Source organism: Takifugu rubripes, chromosome 5 (assembly GCF_901000725.2).
Source record: "Takifugu rubripes chromosome 5, fTakRub1.2, whole genome shotgun sequence".
Lineage (NCBI taxonomy): Eukaryota > Metazoa > Chordata > Actinopteri > Tetraodontiformes > Tetraodontidae > Takifugu > Takifugu rubripes.
Window position 1 is genome coordinate 7,138,606 of NC_042289.1, and position 17,445 is coordinate 7,156,050.

The 17,445-nt window shown below is 45.7% G+C and overlaps 1 protein-coding gene across 2 annotated transcripts; it reads right to left on the reverse strand.

Moving 5' to 3' along the window:
• Positions 1 to 204: 204 nt before the first annotated feature.
• baiap2l1b (BAR/IMD domain containing adaptor protein 2 like 1b) lies at positions 205 to 17,238 on the reverse strand. Of its 2 annotated transcripts, none has more exons than XM_003964587.3 (14): positions 16,917 to 17,238; positions 15,777 to 15,852; positions 15,553 to 15,639; positions 10,880 to 10,941; positions 9,824 to 9,895; positions 9,170 to 9,304; positions 6,580 to 6,732; positions 6,193 to 6,354; positions 6,017 to 6,119; positions 5,336 to 5,552; positions 3,694 to 3,753; positions 2,934 to 3,159; positions 1,034 to 1,080; positions 205 to 936 (listed from the first exon to the last, which is right to left on the reverse strand). In XM_003964587.3, exons 1-14 carry the CDS (start codon positions 16,965 to 16,967, stop codon positions 864 to 866), a joined length of 1,524 nt encoding a protein of 507 aa, XP_003964636.1. In that variant the 5' UTR covers positions 16,968 to 17,238; the 3' UTR covers positions 205 to 863. The 2 variants fall into 2 exon arrangements, with proteins under 2 accessions (XP_003964636.1, XP_011602185.1); XM_011603883.2 differs by lacking the exon at positions 16,917 to 17,238 and adding an exon at positions 16,730 to 16,834.
• Positions 17,239 to 17,445: the final 207 nt, after the last annotated feature.

Below are 17,445 nucleotides of genomic sequence, written 5' to 3' on the forward strand. Positions count from 1 at the left end.
ATGAAAATTCAGTGATATAAAAAAGTTCCAAATATTGTAAATATGACTTAAAGTGAATTTATTTTTCATGATCTGTTCACTAGGGTCTTGAAAAGTTTCTGTTTCCCCTGACAAAGGTCTGGGTATCACCTAGGTTTGTGTTTAATGCTGTTTTTTACAATATAATTTCTTCAAAAAGTTGTTAGACAGAAAGCGACAGAGGGACACAGAGGGCAGTGGTTTTATTGTGTGCTGCTTTTATTACATTATGCTGGTTTATTGTGACTGAAAGCTGACGTTAGTGCAGAGGAGTGTGTGTGTGTGTGTGTGTGTGTGTGTGTGTGGAGGACGGACTTTTTTGTTCCTTTTGCCATCACCTTCAGTGATGTTACTAAAAACATTCGAGACAGAATAACAGACTACAGCTTTAAGGCAAATGATTTGTCTCCACAGTTGTAAAAAACAGGTAAATCACGTGATACATATATGACGTGATCAATTCAGACACGATTTAAGGGCTTGTAGGTGAAATGGAGAGATCCTCTATGATACAGTCTTTAACTATGGCAACAGAAGGTACCTTTAAAACAAGCAACGGCAACCGTATAAATACGTGTCCAACAAGATCCGATTGGTTTTCTGCTCCTTTTGTCGACTGCAGCGTGGGCACGGAAATATCAATACCACAGCCACAAAAATAGTCATGGGGGGAAAAACAAAAATAGATCCATCTTAAATATGAGCCTCTGCGGTGTAAAATGTTCCTAAATACTCAGGTGAGTTTCTGCAACAGTAATCACAGGTTTCACTTCTGGTTCAGTTCAGAAGCTGCACGAGGGCGCACGGAGGACGGGAGGAATGGAGGCCTGCAGAGATGGGACCGGTCAGATAATCGGTGCGGAGCGGTCGTTGGTGACGGTTGGACGTAGCCTGACTGTGGCGAACGGGTTCCCTCCCCTGTGAGAATTAGAGCAGAGCTGAGTGTGTGGCACAAAGAGGCTGTGTGTGTGTGTGTGTGTGTGTGTGTGTGTGTGTGTGTGTGTGTGTAACTTACACTAGGTAAGCAGGAGGTGGTCTTGATACACCGTTCGCTTGGTTTGCCTGTTGAAAAGACAGACAATCATGAAAAGCCTTCCCCAGACTCTGCTGCTGACGGCGGCTTCATGAATGAGCGTCGAGTCTGGGAAAGTTTCATCACGGGAGAGTGTGTGTGGAATCTGAAACATCTGGAAATTCCAGTCTATCCACTCATAATGACTCCGAGATTGTTCCTGGCAGGAGGATTAGTCTGTTAATGACTGCAGCGTCCGAACATTAACAGTTGCGCAACATTAAAAAAAAAAAAAAAAGTGGTGCAGATCTAATACTGTGAATCATCCTGCAGTACCCAGGAGGCTCCGCTAGAGAGCAGAAGAGGGTCACTGCACGGGTTTTACTGGTACGTCCCCTCATTTCAGTGTTTAACATCTGTTCTCACACCACAGATGTTTGCAATGAAAACGCCATAGCAACAATCATTTACTGATCTGCGTGTCTATAAATAGCATGTGAACAATGCTGATTTAAAGCTCGGCCAGGTTCTGCTCTGGTGAACGTTCGGTATCAACGCTCGGCTCTTACGTTCACTATCTTTTCCTCAGTCCAGGACTCTAAACCAGTGAGGGTGCATTTTTCAGTTGTGATGGTGCATTCCAGCATTTTTTTTCTCTCCATCTTCCCATCTTCAACTTTAACAGGACCAACAAGACTCAAACCACCTAATGATTATCAACCCAGCAACCCGCACAAGGGAGCAGAAAAGTGACGCAGTGCAAGCGCACGCCAACAATAATGATGCTGCAGGTCTAACTAGCACCCACCCACTCATCCAGGAGCTCAACACAAACCAACTTTGTCCCCAACACACATCTACTCAGATCCGTGTGTGTGTATTCTCAGAAGAGGTTGCAGCCACTGGAAGCTACACTTTCCTGGAAGGGACTTATTTACCGTCAAAACACACAGAGGCTGGAGACGGATGAATACTGCGGATGATGGTGACGGAAGTGCAGAGATGGGAGAAACTGAAAGAATGTAAAGCAGGTGGGTATCAGGTTCACCCGGAGAGGAATTCCACCAGTCTGTGGTGGATGCGTGGGACAAGTGGCTCCACCAGGGCACAAACAGCTGGTGGGGCAACCTGACCCTCAGACCTTTGCCAGAACAGTCAGACAATCTTTACGCTATGATGAAAGGTGTAAAAGATGAAACATGCCATGGGGAACGTGAGAAGCTACCGGTGGCAGGTGTGTTTACATTGATTTCCATTGTGTAATGAGGTGGATCAAAAAAAAGCATTCATGGAGGAAAACCACCGGACTGGCTGATGCTTTGCATGGCATGCAAAAGTGGAACGTTTGCAAACTAATGACTCCCGACAAGAAGCAAAGATGGCAGACAGTAGCGTGTAAGCCCATGGAAACGTGTCTGGAGCGGTCAGGAAGAGCTGCAGCTGTGAGGCAGGAATATTCCTCCATCATCGGGTGAGGGAACAGCGGAGCTGCCGCTGATGACCTGTACTCTGGGCACACTGGGACAAAGGTAGCTCCCAGCTGGGTCTGCTCACTCATCCCTATCGCAACAACATTCAGGAGTATTGTAGTTGACTATACTCTCCCTGCTTGTATAATCATTTATCCTGTTCAGGGCCATTTCGGGTTGCAAAGGACAGTAAAGGCCCTGAGCCAGAGGCAGTGTATACACTGCATGCAGGAGCTCTCCAGGCCGAAAACACACACACACACACACACACACAGAAAGGTGTTTTTATTAACACCACTGGAAAAATCTGAATCCATTCAGAGTCACCCAACCACCCACTTGGATATTTGCTTCTAAAGGAATCAATGGTGTGTTGATTAAAAACCTTAGAGTGAATGGAGACGACAGGCTGAGTTCTGGTGCTGGTGACTGACCGTGATGTGATCGGAAGAGGAGGAGGCCGCAGAAGGGGTGGGGGAGTGCTGGTGGTTTCTATTTGTGGTGGCTGTGTTGGTGGATGTGACGTTGTTCTTGACGCTGTTGTGCTGGGCGGCGTCGCAGTAGTCTGCCGGGGGTAGCACCATCGTCGCCTCGTCCGTTTCGGTGTCCTGGTGGTGGAGGTTGACCACGCTTCTGCTGCGGTAGGGGGTGGAAGAAACACTGGAAACCAAATACAAACCACTGAGATCAAAGGTGGTGTTCAGATGAAGGAGAGGATATGAGACACGGTCTCCCAGTGGTCCTCAGAAGAATGGCTGCAAACTCTAGCTGGAACAGTTTTAACTTTCTGGCTGGGAGCCTCTTTATGGGAGGTGCAGCACATTAAGATCTAGTAAATTAATCCAAAAGGGATTAATCTCTTTGAAGAGGAGGCTGGATTCCACAGTCTGAACTTTCCTTCTTCAGCAGCACCAACATCCTGTTTCCTGGTGGTGATTCTGCTTTTATTGGTTTACACAGTATGTTGAGAGAAAGACCCATTTGTGGCTTATGAAGCTAGTTTACATGTGTGTGTGGGGGAGGGGTGGGGGGGCGTGACTTCTGTGCTGGAATCAAAGGTTGAGGACCTCGTAGGACGACAAGGGTTATTATTGGCAAAAGTAACTGGAGGAAACGCCGGCAACAATACAGAGCGCTGTAACATGAAACCTGCCGGTGTGTGTGTGTACGTGTGTGAACCTGGAGTCCCCTTACCTGTTGTTCACCCGTGGATCAGAGAGTGCTCGGCAGTAAGATGATGGGAACCAGCCCCGCCTGTAGGGAACAGAGGAGGAGAAGTGGTGGATGTTACTCCTCCTCACTCATCAACACTGTTGCATTGAACCGCTGCCTTTAATATAGAGATCATGGAGAAACAAGTCATTTCATCTCAATGCGGTGGAAATGTATGACTGTGGTAACCATGGCGACAAAAAGACCGCACTAATTATAGAAAAAGCCATCTGATGAAGGATGATAAATGCTATTTTTCTCTGATTCTGACCGATTTGAATCCTTCTAGCAGCTGTGCAGTGCAGCGAATGAAACACATCAAGGTCTTAATGCCAGGCTCTGTTTCCTCAAACTCAGTGACCAGATGCAAACGGATTTGCTTAAAATCTTTGCTGTATTAAGTCAGGCGGAGCCTCGGGCTGTCTGGAGACCTGGGGGACTTTAGAACGGGGCCGTAATCCATCCACACACCACAATAATCTCACCATTACGGAAGGGAAATAGTGTAGAAGGAAAAAAAGTCAGAGAAAACTGCTAAAGCAAGACAGAGTGACCCAGTTTCCTTGTTTGTCATCAGTCAGAAAAGAAAGAAGAAAGTTAATATTTAGACATTTAGCAACCGGCATTTGTTCCATGAAACTATCCCAATCTTTCCCCAGACTTTCAAATCAGGTGACCACCCGCCTCAAACCAGGGTCCGGTTGAGGTTTCTGCCTTTGAAAGGGAAGTTTTTTTTAACAATGCACCTATTTTTCCTCCAAGAATTCATAACTACATTAACAGTTTGGGCTCTAAATATGTCAATCAAGCTGTAAAAAAAAAAAGAAGTGATATTTATTTTAAATCATGTTCCCTCTCTGTCAACATTTCATCCCCACTCCATCAATAGCACGGGCGGGACTGTAAATCACTGCAGCTATTGACAAGGAACCTGCTGGGACTCGCTCAATATTGACACAAGACAATGCAGAAATCCAGCAAGGGACCTAGACGCATATTCCGTGTTCTCCTACACACCACCATCCCCATGTTTTAAGCCTTCAGGCACTGGAGCCCCACCAGTTTGCAGCCTTCAGGCAGTGAAACCGAAGTTTTACTGCCGACCGCACGACTTTTGAAAGCAACTCACAAATTATTCCTTTCGGTGCTTGATTTTTTTCTGATTAATGTGAGAGGTAATTTCCCCTGATAGTGCTAAAGATCAGACCTGATTCATATTCAAAACGGCTGCAGATCAAACGCCTGTTTGGAAAGTCAGAGGTGGTGGGAGAGCTGGGCCCCGGCCTGTCAGTGAGGCAGAGCCGGCGCTCCTCTGGCTGCTGGGACCGTCCACTCTTGTACATCTTCCCCTCAGGCCAGATTTACCTTTGATTTTCTTATCAGCGTGTGTTCCAGCTCAGGAAACACTCGATGAGCCTGGAGCTGTGTGTGTCTGATGGCTGGAATAACAATCCAGCGGTGAGGACAGCGGTGTGACGCACACATCATGAAGTAGTTATGGTGTACATTTACTGTATGCGCACATGTATGTATAGCATGTAATCAACTCCCTGCACGCCCCCTCCCCCATTTGCTTAATTACAGCCTTCAGCAGCATCCCAGCTCCACACGTGCTTCTACTCACTTTCCATTCTTCTCCATTTCGCCGTACATCCACCCGTCTTTCTCCTCGGGGATGAGCAGGATTATGACGTCTCCTTCGTCGAAGCTGAGCAGCGTGCTGTTGTTGCCGGCGGTGTGGGGGAAGATGGTGCGCACGCGTGGCTTTTTCACGATGTTGTTGAGGCCCGTGGCTACAGACACAGACCTGGCGAGATTGTTCTCCTCAACGCTTTGATGATCTGGCAGAGAGGAAGGACGGAAGATAAGAGGAGAAGCAAAGACAATGGACAAAAGACTGCAAGAAGATCAGTCTGTAATGCTTCTTTTACTCATCAAACATCTCTGACAAAGTTAAGAGATTCAGTGAACTCAGAGGAGCAACGTGTACATTCAGAAAATTCAGACATTATGTGTGAATAATAAGCGTAATTGTGATTTATGATTGGATATTTGTTGAAGAATATCAATAGTTCGATTTTATTTCTGCACTACACTAACGAAATGGCAGCACAGACTCTCTTACTTTAAAGTGAGTAGTAACATTAATGAGCAATTGATAATTCTGGGTATCTGGTATTATCAAGCAAAAAGAAGAAGAATAAATTAGATAAAAACTAGAACAAGACGAAGGAAAAACCAGACATGAAACATAAAAATAAAATCCTGAATTTGTCAAAATCGATGGAAAGCACAGCCACTATACCTTTGTTAATGTTGGGAGTGTAGGTGCTGTTATCCTGGTTGAACAGGTTTACCAGTGGACTGGTTTGAGCCTTCAGTGGTGGGACCGGGGGGGCCGAGATCGTCTGTGTGCAGGACAGTAATGGTAGCGTCTCAAATCGATATATTCATGTGAACATAATGAAGCCATCCTCATACCACACTGTGCCGCGACGGGGAGGGAGAGGGTAGAGGTGTGATGGGGACGGTGACGGGGGTGCGCAGCCCCTCAATCATCGTCAGGACGCCGTCTGGCATTTCGGTGGCGTCGGTGCACTGGTCCTGCCAGCCGCTCAGCTTTGCCATTAGAATGTCTCTGGCCTGTTGCGACACAGACGGCATTGAAGGCAGAAAAGCAACGCGTCTGAGCTCAGTTCAAAGTTTTCCATCACCATGGTAACGCAATAGATTGGGACTCCTGAGGCTGCGGAATAACACGTTCCTGCTGGGGTGTCGAATAGATGTGAGGTTTTCGATGTAAACGCGACACCGCCGCACCCGCAGAAAGGATAAATCGGATGAGATAATGCCTCGGATGCTCCGTACCTTGTCGTGAAAGGAGGCGGTCTGGTAGGAGAACATGCAGTGTTTGTCTACTAGGAAACAGAAGCGTCTCTTCTCCTCCAGCAGAGCCTCTTTGCAGCCGTCTGCCAGGAACAGCTGCATATCCATCTGACGGCTCACTAACGTTTCCAGGCACTGACAACAAAACGCAGGGAAATTATAAGACAATCATCAGAAAACAGCAACTCAAGAGAATAAGCCAAAATCATCACTGGCTTTTAAAACCCTCCAACTAAATGTCCAATCAGGGATCAGCCTTATCTTTATAGCCACATGGTTCACAGCTGTTCAGACCCCAATTACCAACAGCTGACAGAGGCGAAGGGTATAAACAGAGCCGAGTGCCACACTAATCTCTCCTCACAGGCAGCGAGGCTGCATTGAGCTGCCCCGACAGTGGCGACTGCTGTGACTTCAGAGAAAAGACCAGACAAACAGGCACACCCGTTAAAGGAGGGCATCTCTTATCCACGCCAACAGGATCCGAATATAAAAGGTCAGAAAGCTGCACAACAGAGCATGCCCATCCTCTGGAGCTGTGAGGACGCATCATTTTTTAAAGACAGGATTTTGTGACATTCATTAATCACTGGAGTGTAAAGATGGTGGAGGCTAAACACACACACACGACAATATGAAACAGGCAGTTTAGAGAGTAATGAAGGGCCTCTGGTGAAGAAAACACAAAAAACAGAATTACATTTGATATTAAAGACAACACATCAAGGCATCATGGCTAATTAGCATTGTAAAGCAGATGAATTCTCCTTCATTAGCCTCATTCCTTTACACTCCTAAATCATTGGAGGGTATATCTTGCACAGCAGAGGCTGCCGGTGTAGCATAATGTATGCATCTTTGTATCTGATCTGACTGTTGGCAGTCAATTGAATTACGGTTTAATTTGTAAAAATAACAGCAGGAAACGGTGTTTAAACATGTCGACCACTGTGTTTGCGAGCATACAGATTTAAAGAGAGATTTCAGGTTGAATCCAGCCCAGTGAACGCAGGATCCTCCATAATTTAGCTCTGTAGAGCTGAACAGCAGAGCAAATAATCACTCTTAGGATTTATGGTCATATAAATATAAAGACGATCATTTTCAGTGCTTAGAAAAAATAATCCCCATCACACATTATTAAAATACTTCTGTTTAGGAGCCCATCGGGCAGAATGCAAACGGCATCATTTACATATCACTGATTTTCAGTTTCAGTCTGTCGACTGAATTTTTAATCATTTAGGAACTAATTTCCCAGTTAGTGCTGATTAAAATTAATCAGACATGAAATCTCTAATGCTGTGGGGGACACCCCCCCATGGGGAAGTACAACCTGTAGGAGCGGTCCAAACTGCAGTTAGTGCAGGTTTGAGTGCTTCAGCCTATTTTCTTTTGGTGTTTTTACATTTAAACAAAAACATCTGGTCCAAGGATGTTAAAGAAACAATGAAGCAAAATGAGTGAGCAGCTTTTCCTGATTGTAGAGGAGCTCCATCATTGTTTCTGTATGAATGGATGGAGGTGGGTGGGGTGGAGAGGATATACAACATGCACACCATTCCCAATGGGCGTGCACACACACACGCACGCAGTCATGTTACAAGTGTCAACACTGTAACATAACTTGTTGCTATGGGCAACCTGTGTTCATCCTCAGAGCTATAAAACATTTTTTGCTCAATATTTATCATATGTGCAGAGCAGCGCCGTTTGGTTGGAGACTCTTTAAATTGCTGCTGCCTCAAGTGGAGCAGTTCAAGTGTCTCGGGGTCTTGGTTAAGAGAGAGAGAGCCTGGTCCTTGGACCGGTGCAACTGCCATTGAGCCAGGAGGGAAAGTTCTTAATAAACTACAGTAGATGGTCTGTGTTCTGACCCTCACCCACGGTCCTGAGTTGTGAGTTGTGACCCAAGAGTAGGACCACCGAGTTTCTTTTGAAGGGTGGCTAAAGTGGGGGAGCGAAGCTCTGATCTCTCAGGGGCACTAATGAGGAGCTGGAAGAGGCTGTGGTGAAGATGGTTTGGGTACCCTGTTGAAAGTGCTGCCCTGTGATACTAACAATAATATCTGACAGTGGTGATGCCTTCATTTACACTGGAAACTGTACCGTCCTGTTCCAACATTGCTATTAATGTCATAAACCCATCTGCCCTTATCTGATAAAACACTCCGACATGTTGGTTTCCACTTTGTAATGACTGAAACAATAAAAAGCAACACTGCATCGGTAATATAATGATGCCAGTGATTCTTTTGTTTCCTGTGGCCCGTGCAGGGGCGGAGCGCACTGTTAGCAGGAGAAACAAAGACATCCAAACACCTATATGCACACACATAAACACCCACGTGGACACTGTGGGTGTGGAGGCGTACGTAATGACTACTGAAACTGGCTGTCATGACCTCACCCGCCACAGTATTTCATCATATATTCTGCAATAAAGCAGTCATAGCTAAATCTTCTACCCTACCGGCCTGCGACTGTGTGCACTTTAACACTTCTAGTGTGTCAAAGCCAGACACTCTTGTTTTAAGTAGCACATCTGTATGCAGGTGTGTGTCCAGCTCACCTCGCTCTCCTTGTTCTCGTACTTATTGGCGTTCTTTCCTTGGCTCTTCCTCCTCAGCTTCTTCAGGTCGGACTGGGATTTCTCCAGGGAGTCCTGCTTCATTTTGTGCTCCATCTGATACCTCTTAAATGTGGCCTAAAGCAGATGATTTGCAGTTATGCTGGCGCTGAATAACTTTCCCACCCTACGAATCCATGTTGCTACTGTGTTACTGTGCTTTACATTTCACTTATTTTATTAACTTTGCCAAGCAAAGAGGAAAACCTTATATTAGATGCTGAAAACTGAGGATATTCTAGAAAATCTTCCATCTACGTTTTGTAACAAGAGTGTAGATCTCATATACATGCAAATAAAAAAAAACTTCTGCAGGTTCTGACAAACCAACAGTGGTGTTAACTTTCATTAGAGCATAAATTCTTTGCTGTAACTGCAGTCGTAGTGACAGACAGTTACAGTTCAAATGGTATTAAAACCTGATCTACAGCATTGTTATCAGAACAGACAGATTTACACGCACCGCCCTGTAAACCCCTGCAGTGTGGTGAAAATTGAAGAGAAAACAGAAACTATATTCTATATGGAAGCACTGAATAATAGTGTGTGTGTTTACATGACAATAACAAGATGCACTGACTTATTCAAACCACTTACGGTCATGTATTTTACATCCATGTCGGTCTTTCTCTCCAGCTCGGCTATTATCTCCCTGTGGAACCTCTTTAACTACAGGAGAAAGAGGTGGAAGCGGCACCAGGAAGAGGAGAGAACAGCACAGATTAGAAACTGGGTGGAAGGGTGAGCTCAAGTGTTTGACGGCATCGCTTTCGATAGCACACGGGGAAGATATCAGGGCGTCAAAACAGAAAAATGAAGGATTATTATTTAAAGTGCAATGGCGTGTGACTGTGGGGGTGAGAGTTAACTTCTAGGTTGCAGTTATTGATGAGTCAGAACCATAGCGTGGGAATACGGACTCTTCAGCGCTGCTCTTTTTTCCTTTACCAGCCTCAGGCTGAAACCATCCATATCCCCACAGGCCTGAAGACACACGGTGGCAGTGCCCACCCATTAGCACATGTGATGCAGACGTCCACGGCGACACATGCACGACACCCACATTTAAGTCTGTGAAAGGGCTCCCATCATCTGCGGACCAGAAATGATGCTGTGACTCACCGAGTGAAGGCCATTAACACGTCGGCCTACTCGCTGATAATGTTAGCAACAACGCCTCAGGAGCTACTCGCTACGACTCAGAGCCCAACCTTACCCTTGACTTTAAAACTGCTATAAGTTGTTGGAGAAACTTATGTGATATGTCAGTGTGTTTTTTTTTATAAAGCACATAAACAACACAGCAAATGATAAAACAGGAATAAATACAGGAATGAAATTACCTGTTTGCATTGTTGCTGTGGGGTTTGGAGTGTAACAGCTAACTGCAACAGCTAATATCAGACTGTACTTTACATAATAAAGTGTAACAGCTGTTTTTTTAAGGGGCATGTTGAGACGTGCCTGTTGTTTTCAGCACGGACAACAGGTGCTCCTACAACCTAAACCCTGCGAGTGTGAGGAAAGAACAGAGGCGTGTGCTCGTGGGACTGCAGCTTGAGCAACGAGTTCAGGGCGTCTTTGTCATTCAAATCTGCGAATGGGTGAGGCGACGCAGTTAATAAACTGTTTTCACCCGTCTTCGGCACTCACGTTCTCTTCTAGCTCCAGGTGAACCTTCCTGTGAACCTCGGATATTTCCATCAGCGCTACACCTGCCACACAGAGAAACACAGGCAGGTTAATAACCGGGAGAGCAGCAGCAAGCAAATCACATGCTTTTATTAACGTTGCATTACCCCTATTATGCACATTATATAATAGGATATATAATGTACATCAATGTATGGCTGAATACACGGTTCTCTTAAATGTGAACTCAGGGACTCATGTTTAGGTTCCATTTAAAATGCTATATATAAATACACATGAACAATGAGAATCACACTGATATTGATTAATGCGAAAATAATGAAATCAAAACTACAAAAATCTTATTTACATCTGCTGATTTAAATAAAACATTGTATAATCAGCTCACTGGTACAGCAGCCGGCAGCATGGCAGGGCTGGAAGTGATGCATCGATATATTAAACAGGATGAAACTGATGGTGAGTAATCTGCCCATGAGCAGATAAAACCTAAGGATTCACAGATTGATGGGCTCCACCAATGAGCTGCATCTTGACTTTTGCAACCAAGGTTATGACTCTCAAAAGGTTCTCACGTGTCAAAATGGCCCTTGGCAGGAAAACGCTGCAGACCAATAAAATCCCAGTGAAAAACCTTGACAGATTACTTCTTAAACAAACAAAATGAGCATCTGTCCTTGGCGTTCTTGTCTCCAATGGACCACACTGTTATCTGTTTCTGTTAGCGGTGCCATTTTCTCAAGCCGCTCTGCCAAATGAAGGAACAGCCATCCAACATCCCCCCGTCTATAAAGTGTACATTCATCCGTATGTTAACAGGCCATTCACACCTCAGCAGCACCAGCCTGCTTTACAGGGAGAGTGACTCCTTCACTCAACAGGTTCAAACAGCTCTGAGGATAAAGGTCAGGCCCTAATCCAGGTTAATCTGTCCTGTGACAAAGCAGGAGTGAAGGGTCTGGGTGGTGGTGGGGTGAGATAGTGTTACAGAGTACAGCAAGAGTCAGAACAGGCAAATAAAAAAAACAGGGTTGAGGCGCATGATAAAGGATAAATCCATCCCATATGACCAGACTGTGCATGGAAAACTGGGCAAAAGCAAGTTTCTGACATGTCTGACCTAAAAAAATAAATCCAGAGCGTAGACAGGGGTTTGGAAAACATCAGCCAATTTACTGTCCAAACCCTTCAACTGGGAGGATCGACACTGTTCCCCGGGTGTTACTGGAATCAACAGTCTCGCTGGCAAGTCACTCTTTGTTTATTGTTGTCACTATCTCTAGGAAATGTTGCCAGGCAACAGCTTTTCATGACCGTAGGAATTGCACAAAAGGGCGTCATGATGTGGATAACCTGAGAAGCCATCTGCTGCGGCGAGCTAACCAAAGCCAAGCTTGACAAACCCACACACGCTGTCTGACTAATGTCCTGGATGTAAAGGCTGCTTACGCCGGCTCTCACCACCCTTTTCCTACACTTTTGTTCAAAACAAAGTATTACGCCCGCACTTTAATTCAGGGCGCTGCCAGGGGTTTAGATCAGTTGAACTTTGTCTCCGGTGATGTGTGACTCTCAGTGCACACATGCCACGTATCCTGCATCGTCCCACAGGCGTGTCAGACAAAAGGAAAATGGTGGGTGATTCTTTTCTTTCATGGTCAACAGGAGGGAAAAAACAAATGTGGAAAACCACAGTTACCCAACCAGGACAATAATCATCATACCTACGAAAGTTATTTCAGAAACATGTTGCAGGTCCCAACAATGGGGCCTTTTTTGTGAGACCATCTGTGAGAGCAACCCGACACACCATGCAAACACTCTGGATCATGCAAAGTGCGTCTGACGTCACTTGAACAGTTGTGAGTCGGCATTTGTTGCCGCGTCTCAGACCATGAAGTGTCTGCACACAGTGCTGTACAGTGTTGGAAGCAAACAAGGTAAATCTGGACTAAAATTCCTCCTGTCCCAGGAGCTCATCTGGGAGTTGATCCTGTTACACAGCTCATGATTTCAGGACACCACATCTGCCCAGGGGTCCACAAACACCGCGCTCTGACAGGGGCTATGAGGGTTCCCTTCATAAACCTGGCAACTTGCCGAACCTTAAGCTCATCTTTGGGTCAAAACCGCACAAGTGAACCAGTTAATAATGTGTATTTTCCAGTGTATTGTGGTGTAACGTTGCTTTATTATGTATTACAAATATAAACCCTGTTTGCCCTCATTCCTACTGGGCAATAATCTTTTCATCAGTCTGAGTTTCTGGGATTCCTCCCAGAAATAAATGACCAATCAAACATCTGTGTCCAAACCACTCGGGCCACGTGGAGCGTCCCCTGGACTGTAAAACTGGAAGATATTGTGGACACGTGTGTCTACACTGAGTCAACGGGCATGTGTTAGAACTGTGTATGTGCACGTGTGCAACAGGCAGAGGTGAGGACAGTTTCCAGACCCCAGCAGCTTCACATTAGGGTTTCACATTAGGGATGAGCAGTGTAAAGAGGTCTGTAAAGTGTGTTTCTATCGGCTCTGTTTGTGAAAATCCACGCACATTCAAACTATACGTTTGTTGGCACTGTCGGTCCGGTGGGATGGGAGATTCTGGGGTCACTGACCAGCAGCACAGACTCTGATGCTTAGATAAGCTGCCTGAAATGAGTCACAGTACTAGAAATATCGAAGAGCCGAGAGATATGCTTATATGGAGGGAATCAATTAGGTTTCACCTCAAACACATTTATGAATAATTAAGGGTCTAAACACAAACTACCGCTGCTCCCCGCGTAGTATTATGCACACAGACGTGTGCTGAAGCCCTTTAGCTCCTCAGCACTTCACATTTCTTGCTCTCCATCAGGCTCCAACTCCAACTCTGGTCTGACCAGACCGGGAAGAAAAGAGCGCTTGAATGAAACGAATGTTGACATTTGAACTCTGTCAGAGGGGGAGGAGCAAATGGAACGGAATAAAGAACGAGGTGCGCCGGTCCTCCAGTGCACCTCGAGTGTATCTGGTTTCTGGTTGGCTACGTGTCACTGGAGCTCAGGTTTCTGATGGGGCAGCTTCGCTATGTCCACCCCCCCACCCCCACCCCCACCCCCCACACACCACACACACACTCCCTGATAAGGCATGTTCTCTTTGTAAGAAATTCTGCTTTTTCACATTCTTTGAGCAGGGCTGATAGTGTCGATGTGCCGGGGCTAGAACATTTGTTCTGCTGCTCTACACTGTCCAGACACGAGCCTGTGAGCTAACGGTCCCGGTTCATTCGATTAGGCTGTGGCGTGTCTTTAATCACTCCCTGTTCTACGTAATCTCCTACTGACTCAGACACAACCGATCTGTCGTGGGATCAGCGTGTCCCTCCCCGTCGCTGACAGGCAGGGATTAGTGTGTGCTGGAGGTCAGAGGTCAGCTACTTCCTTCACAAATGTCTACTAATAATATTGGTTTATAGTTTCTACTCTATTCTAAACCTTCTTTGTGGGTTTAGTCTATTTTAATGGTTTAATTGCTGCTGATACTATCTAAAGTTTATTTGTGACCCTCCCCTCATTTCCTCCTGACTTCCTAAAACAGGACATGTTCCCGACTGTTTATCTTGCTCCTATTTTATTTATTTACAGTCTTTTCTCTCTAAAATGACAGAGGGAACAGGTTGGGGCTAGTTGCGATACTGAGCCTTGAACAACCCTTATATTTGGTGGTAATGTGCCATGACTTGGCACAATTTGACCCACTGCCACAGTTTAAGCCAGCACTTGCCAAGAATTGAGGATCGTAATAAAAACAGCCAAACTATGACTTAAAAAAACGCAGAAGCCTTTTTTGGCCTCGCTTTTTGCAGTCATTCCACAGTTGTCCGTGTTATTTTACGCACGTTGCTGCTGGAACACAGACAGTTTGCAAACATGCAGAACATATGGGACAGTGAGGGAAAGCTAAACAGCCCAAGACACTCGTCACCATCAGCTAACAGGAAATCGGCGTGACTGGCCGCAACTGCTGATTAACCAGAAAACATCTGCAGCTCCCAGACATAGATACTTGATGAAACCAGAACGTCCCTTTGAGTGTAGCAGGAACAGCAGCAACAGCAGGCGAGCCCCCAGTGCCTCACTAAATTTAATTAGCAGTTTTGCTGCTAATCAGCAGGGGAGATGACAGACATGCAGTGGTTAAATCATGTGACACTACTAACAGTCAGCGCGGATGCCAGACGTCTGAACTGCAAATGAGCTGCAGGGGAAAAGGCCTGGAGACCTGAGACAAAAGCCTTCGTCACAGTGTATCTGTGATGAGAACACTGTAACAAAAATGACAAATGCATGATTCATCTGGTCTAATGCTGCACTGGTTGATATATTAAAGTTGGATGCATGCACCTGTGGAAGGTTTGAGAAGTCATTTTCAGAGAGGGTACAAAGGGTGTTCCACGGGGACCAGCACTAAGCCCTGCTACCTTTGTCAGAATGAACACTAATAATGTTCTTCCCTCTCTAGATGGACGCATCAATGGTGAACTGTCATCACGATTACCAGTGTCTCTGTTTTTGTTATCACTCTCTAAAGTCAACCAGGAGATTGTAGTAAGTAAACAAAAGAAAGCGAATGTCGAATCCCCAATCTGAGATCAAATGTTAGAACACAACAGGAAAACTTACCTAATTCTCTAGAGACCGGAGACACCGCAGCGCTCTCCCCAATCTTAGACATTGCATCAAAATACAGCTTTGCTGCCAGGGTCATCGCTGGAAAATCATTACAGAATGTTCAGTTTTATCAGATGGTTTAATAGCATCGACTCTCTCGGCTATTCTTTCCGCCTATACTGCCAATCCAACGTTCAGTTTCAAGGTAAAGTGACACCTCGGATCCAAATACTCACCAGTCACAGATTTTTCATAGTTCTTGCCCAGGTTGACCAAGTTCCTCAGTCCTGGATTAAACTGTTCCATCACACTCTGAACAAACAGGACAAACAGAAAGACGATGAGAGATCATTTCGTTCAGAGCTTAAACATTCATGGAGCACAGTCACGTTTAACCCCTGCTGACTACCTATTCACAGGAGCCGTGAACCCTGACCTTTAGGCGCCTGCGCGCTACAGAGTTATGATTGACAGACACACAGGAAACAATTAGAAAACCTCAGTGGGGGCAAACAATGTGGCGGAACTATCACCCAACAATGTGCTGTTGAGCAATGCTTTTTGATGACTGTAAGAGGAGAGGCTGTGCATTGATTCACACCCAGGCCCAGAATGCAGGAAACGCTAACAAACCACACATGGGACGTTAAGTTGCTAAAACTCAGATTTCACAATTCCGGAACTTGGAAAAAGAATGATTTACGCCATAAAGGCAACCTGGCACCGGTTTGCTGCTCATCGGCGGGTGCCAGAGGTGACGCCTGTCTGGGAGCCCACTGTATAGTCTTACAACACAGAACACAAGCGGCTAAATTATTAACACCAAAGTCTTTTTTCCCTGCATTTCAGCACACCAAGGAGCTGGGGGGGGCATAACCGCCCCCACCGTCTTTATTAAACACACAGCACTCAGCATCACTGTGGACAGTGTGGGACGTTGAAGGAACCTTGCTGACAAGTGCGGCTCCGTTCCTCCTCTTTATTATCCCAACACCTCTCACTTTATTGATCCATAACTTGCAGCACACACTTGGAATCTATTCTTTCAGGGCTGGGCTTTAGTGTGTACAGGTGGGACCGCGGTGGAGACTAAGAAAGTCCAATACATCACAAGATGTGACAGTGTTTGGGATTAATGAAGAAAGGATCTGTACAGAACAAAGGAGAAAGTTATGAGCTGAATAATTACCATAATTAGCTTGAGCCAAGGCTCCCTTTCATCACTATTAATCGGCTAACGGCTTTAAACTCGCTATTTAAGCGTGATCGGAAAACACCTGTTGGCGTTTGCTCAGCTGGTTAAAGTCGCAGAGGAAGCCGAACTGGTCCAGTTGTTGCTCCATCCGAGCACCTGTTGTCTTCCCACCGGTACCCACCTTGTATGTGCTTTCAGTCAGCTTGGACACTTCCTCCACGCTCTTCGACATTGTAAACGGTTAGAATCCTCACGACGAATCAATTAAAAAAAAAAAAAAAAGTCTTGAGAATGGGGAACCCGAACCGAGCCTACAGGTAACTCCTCATAGCCAGCGGGAGACGCAGGACGCTGGCGTTCGTCCCCGCGGAGGGTGGCGGAGGGTGTCGGTAAAACTGAGGGGGAACGGATAAAAAGTGACTGGAGCGGCTGCGGCGAGACTAAACTGAGCTGTCAAAGTTGTTATGGGAGCACAGCGGAGAGGAGGGGAGGTTCGACAAGGTGGAAACCACCGGAATCATAATTAATGATAATGGGCACTTCCGGTCTGGCGTTTTCAAACTAAACTTCACAATTGCGTCGCTATTCTCGACTATTCCCGCTGATATTTTAACAGTATTAAAAGCAATTATTTAACCATTAGTGAACTATGATATTGAGAGGGCAATATAGCCTCTTTATATGTGTCCCGTAATGGTTTTTATTCTGGA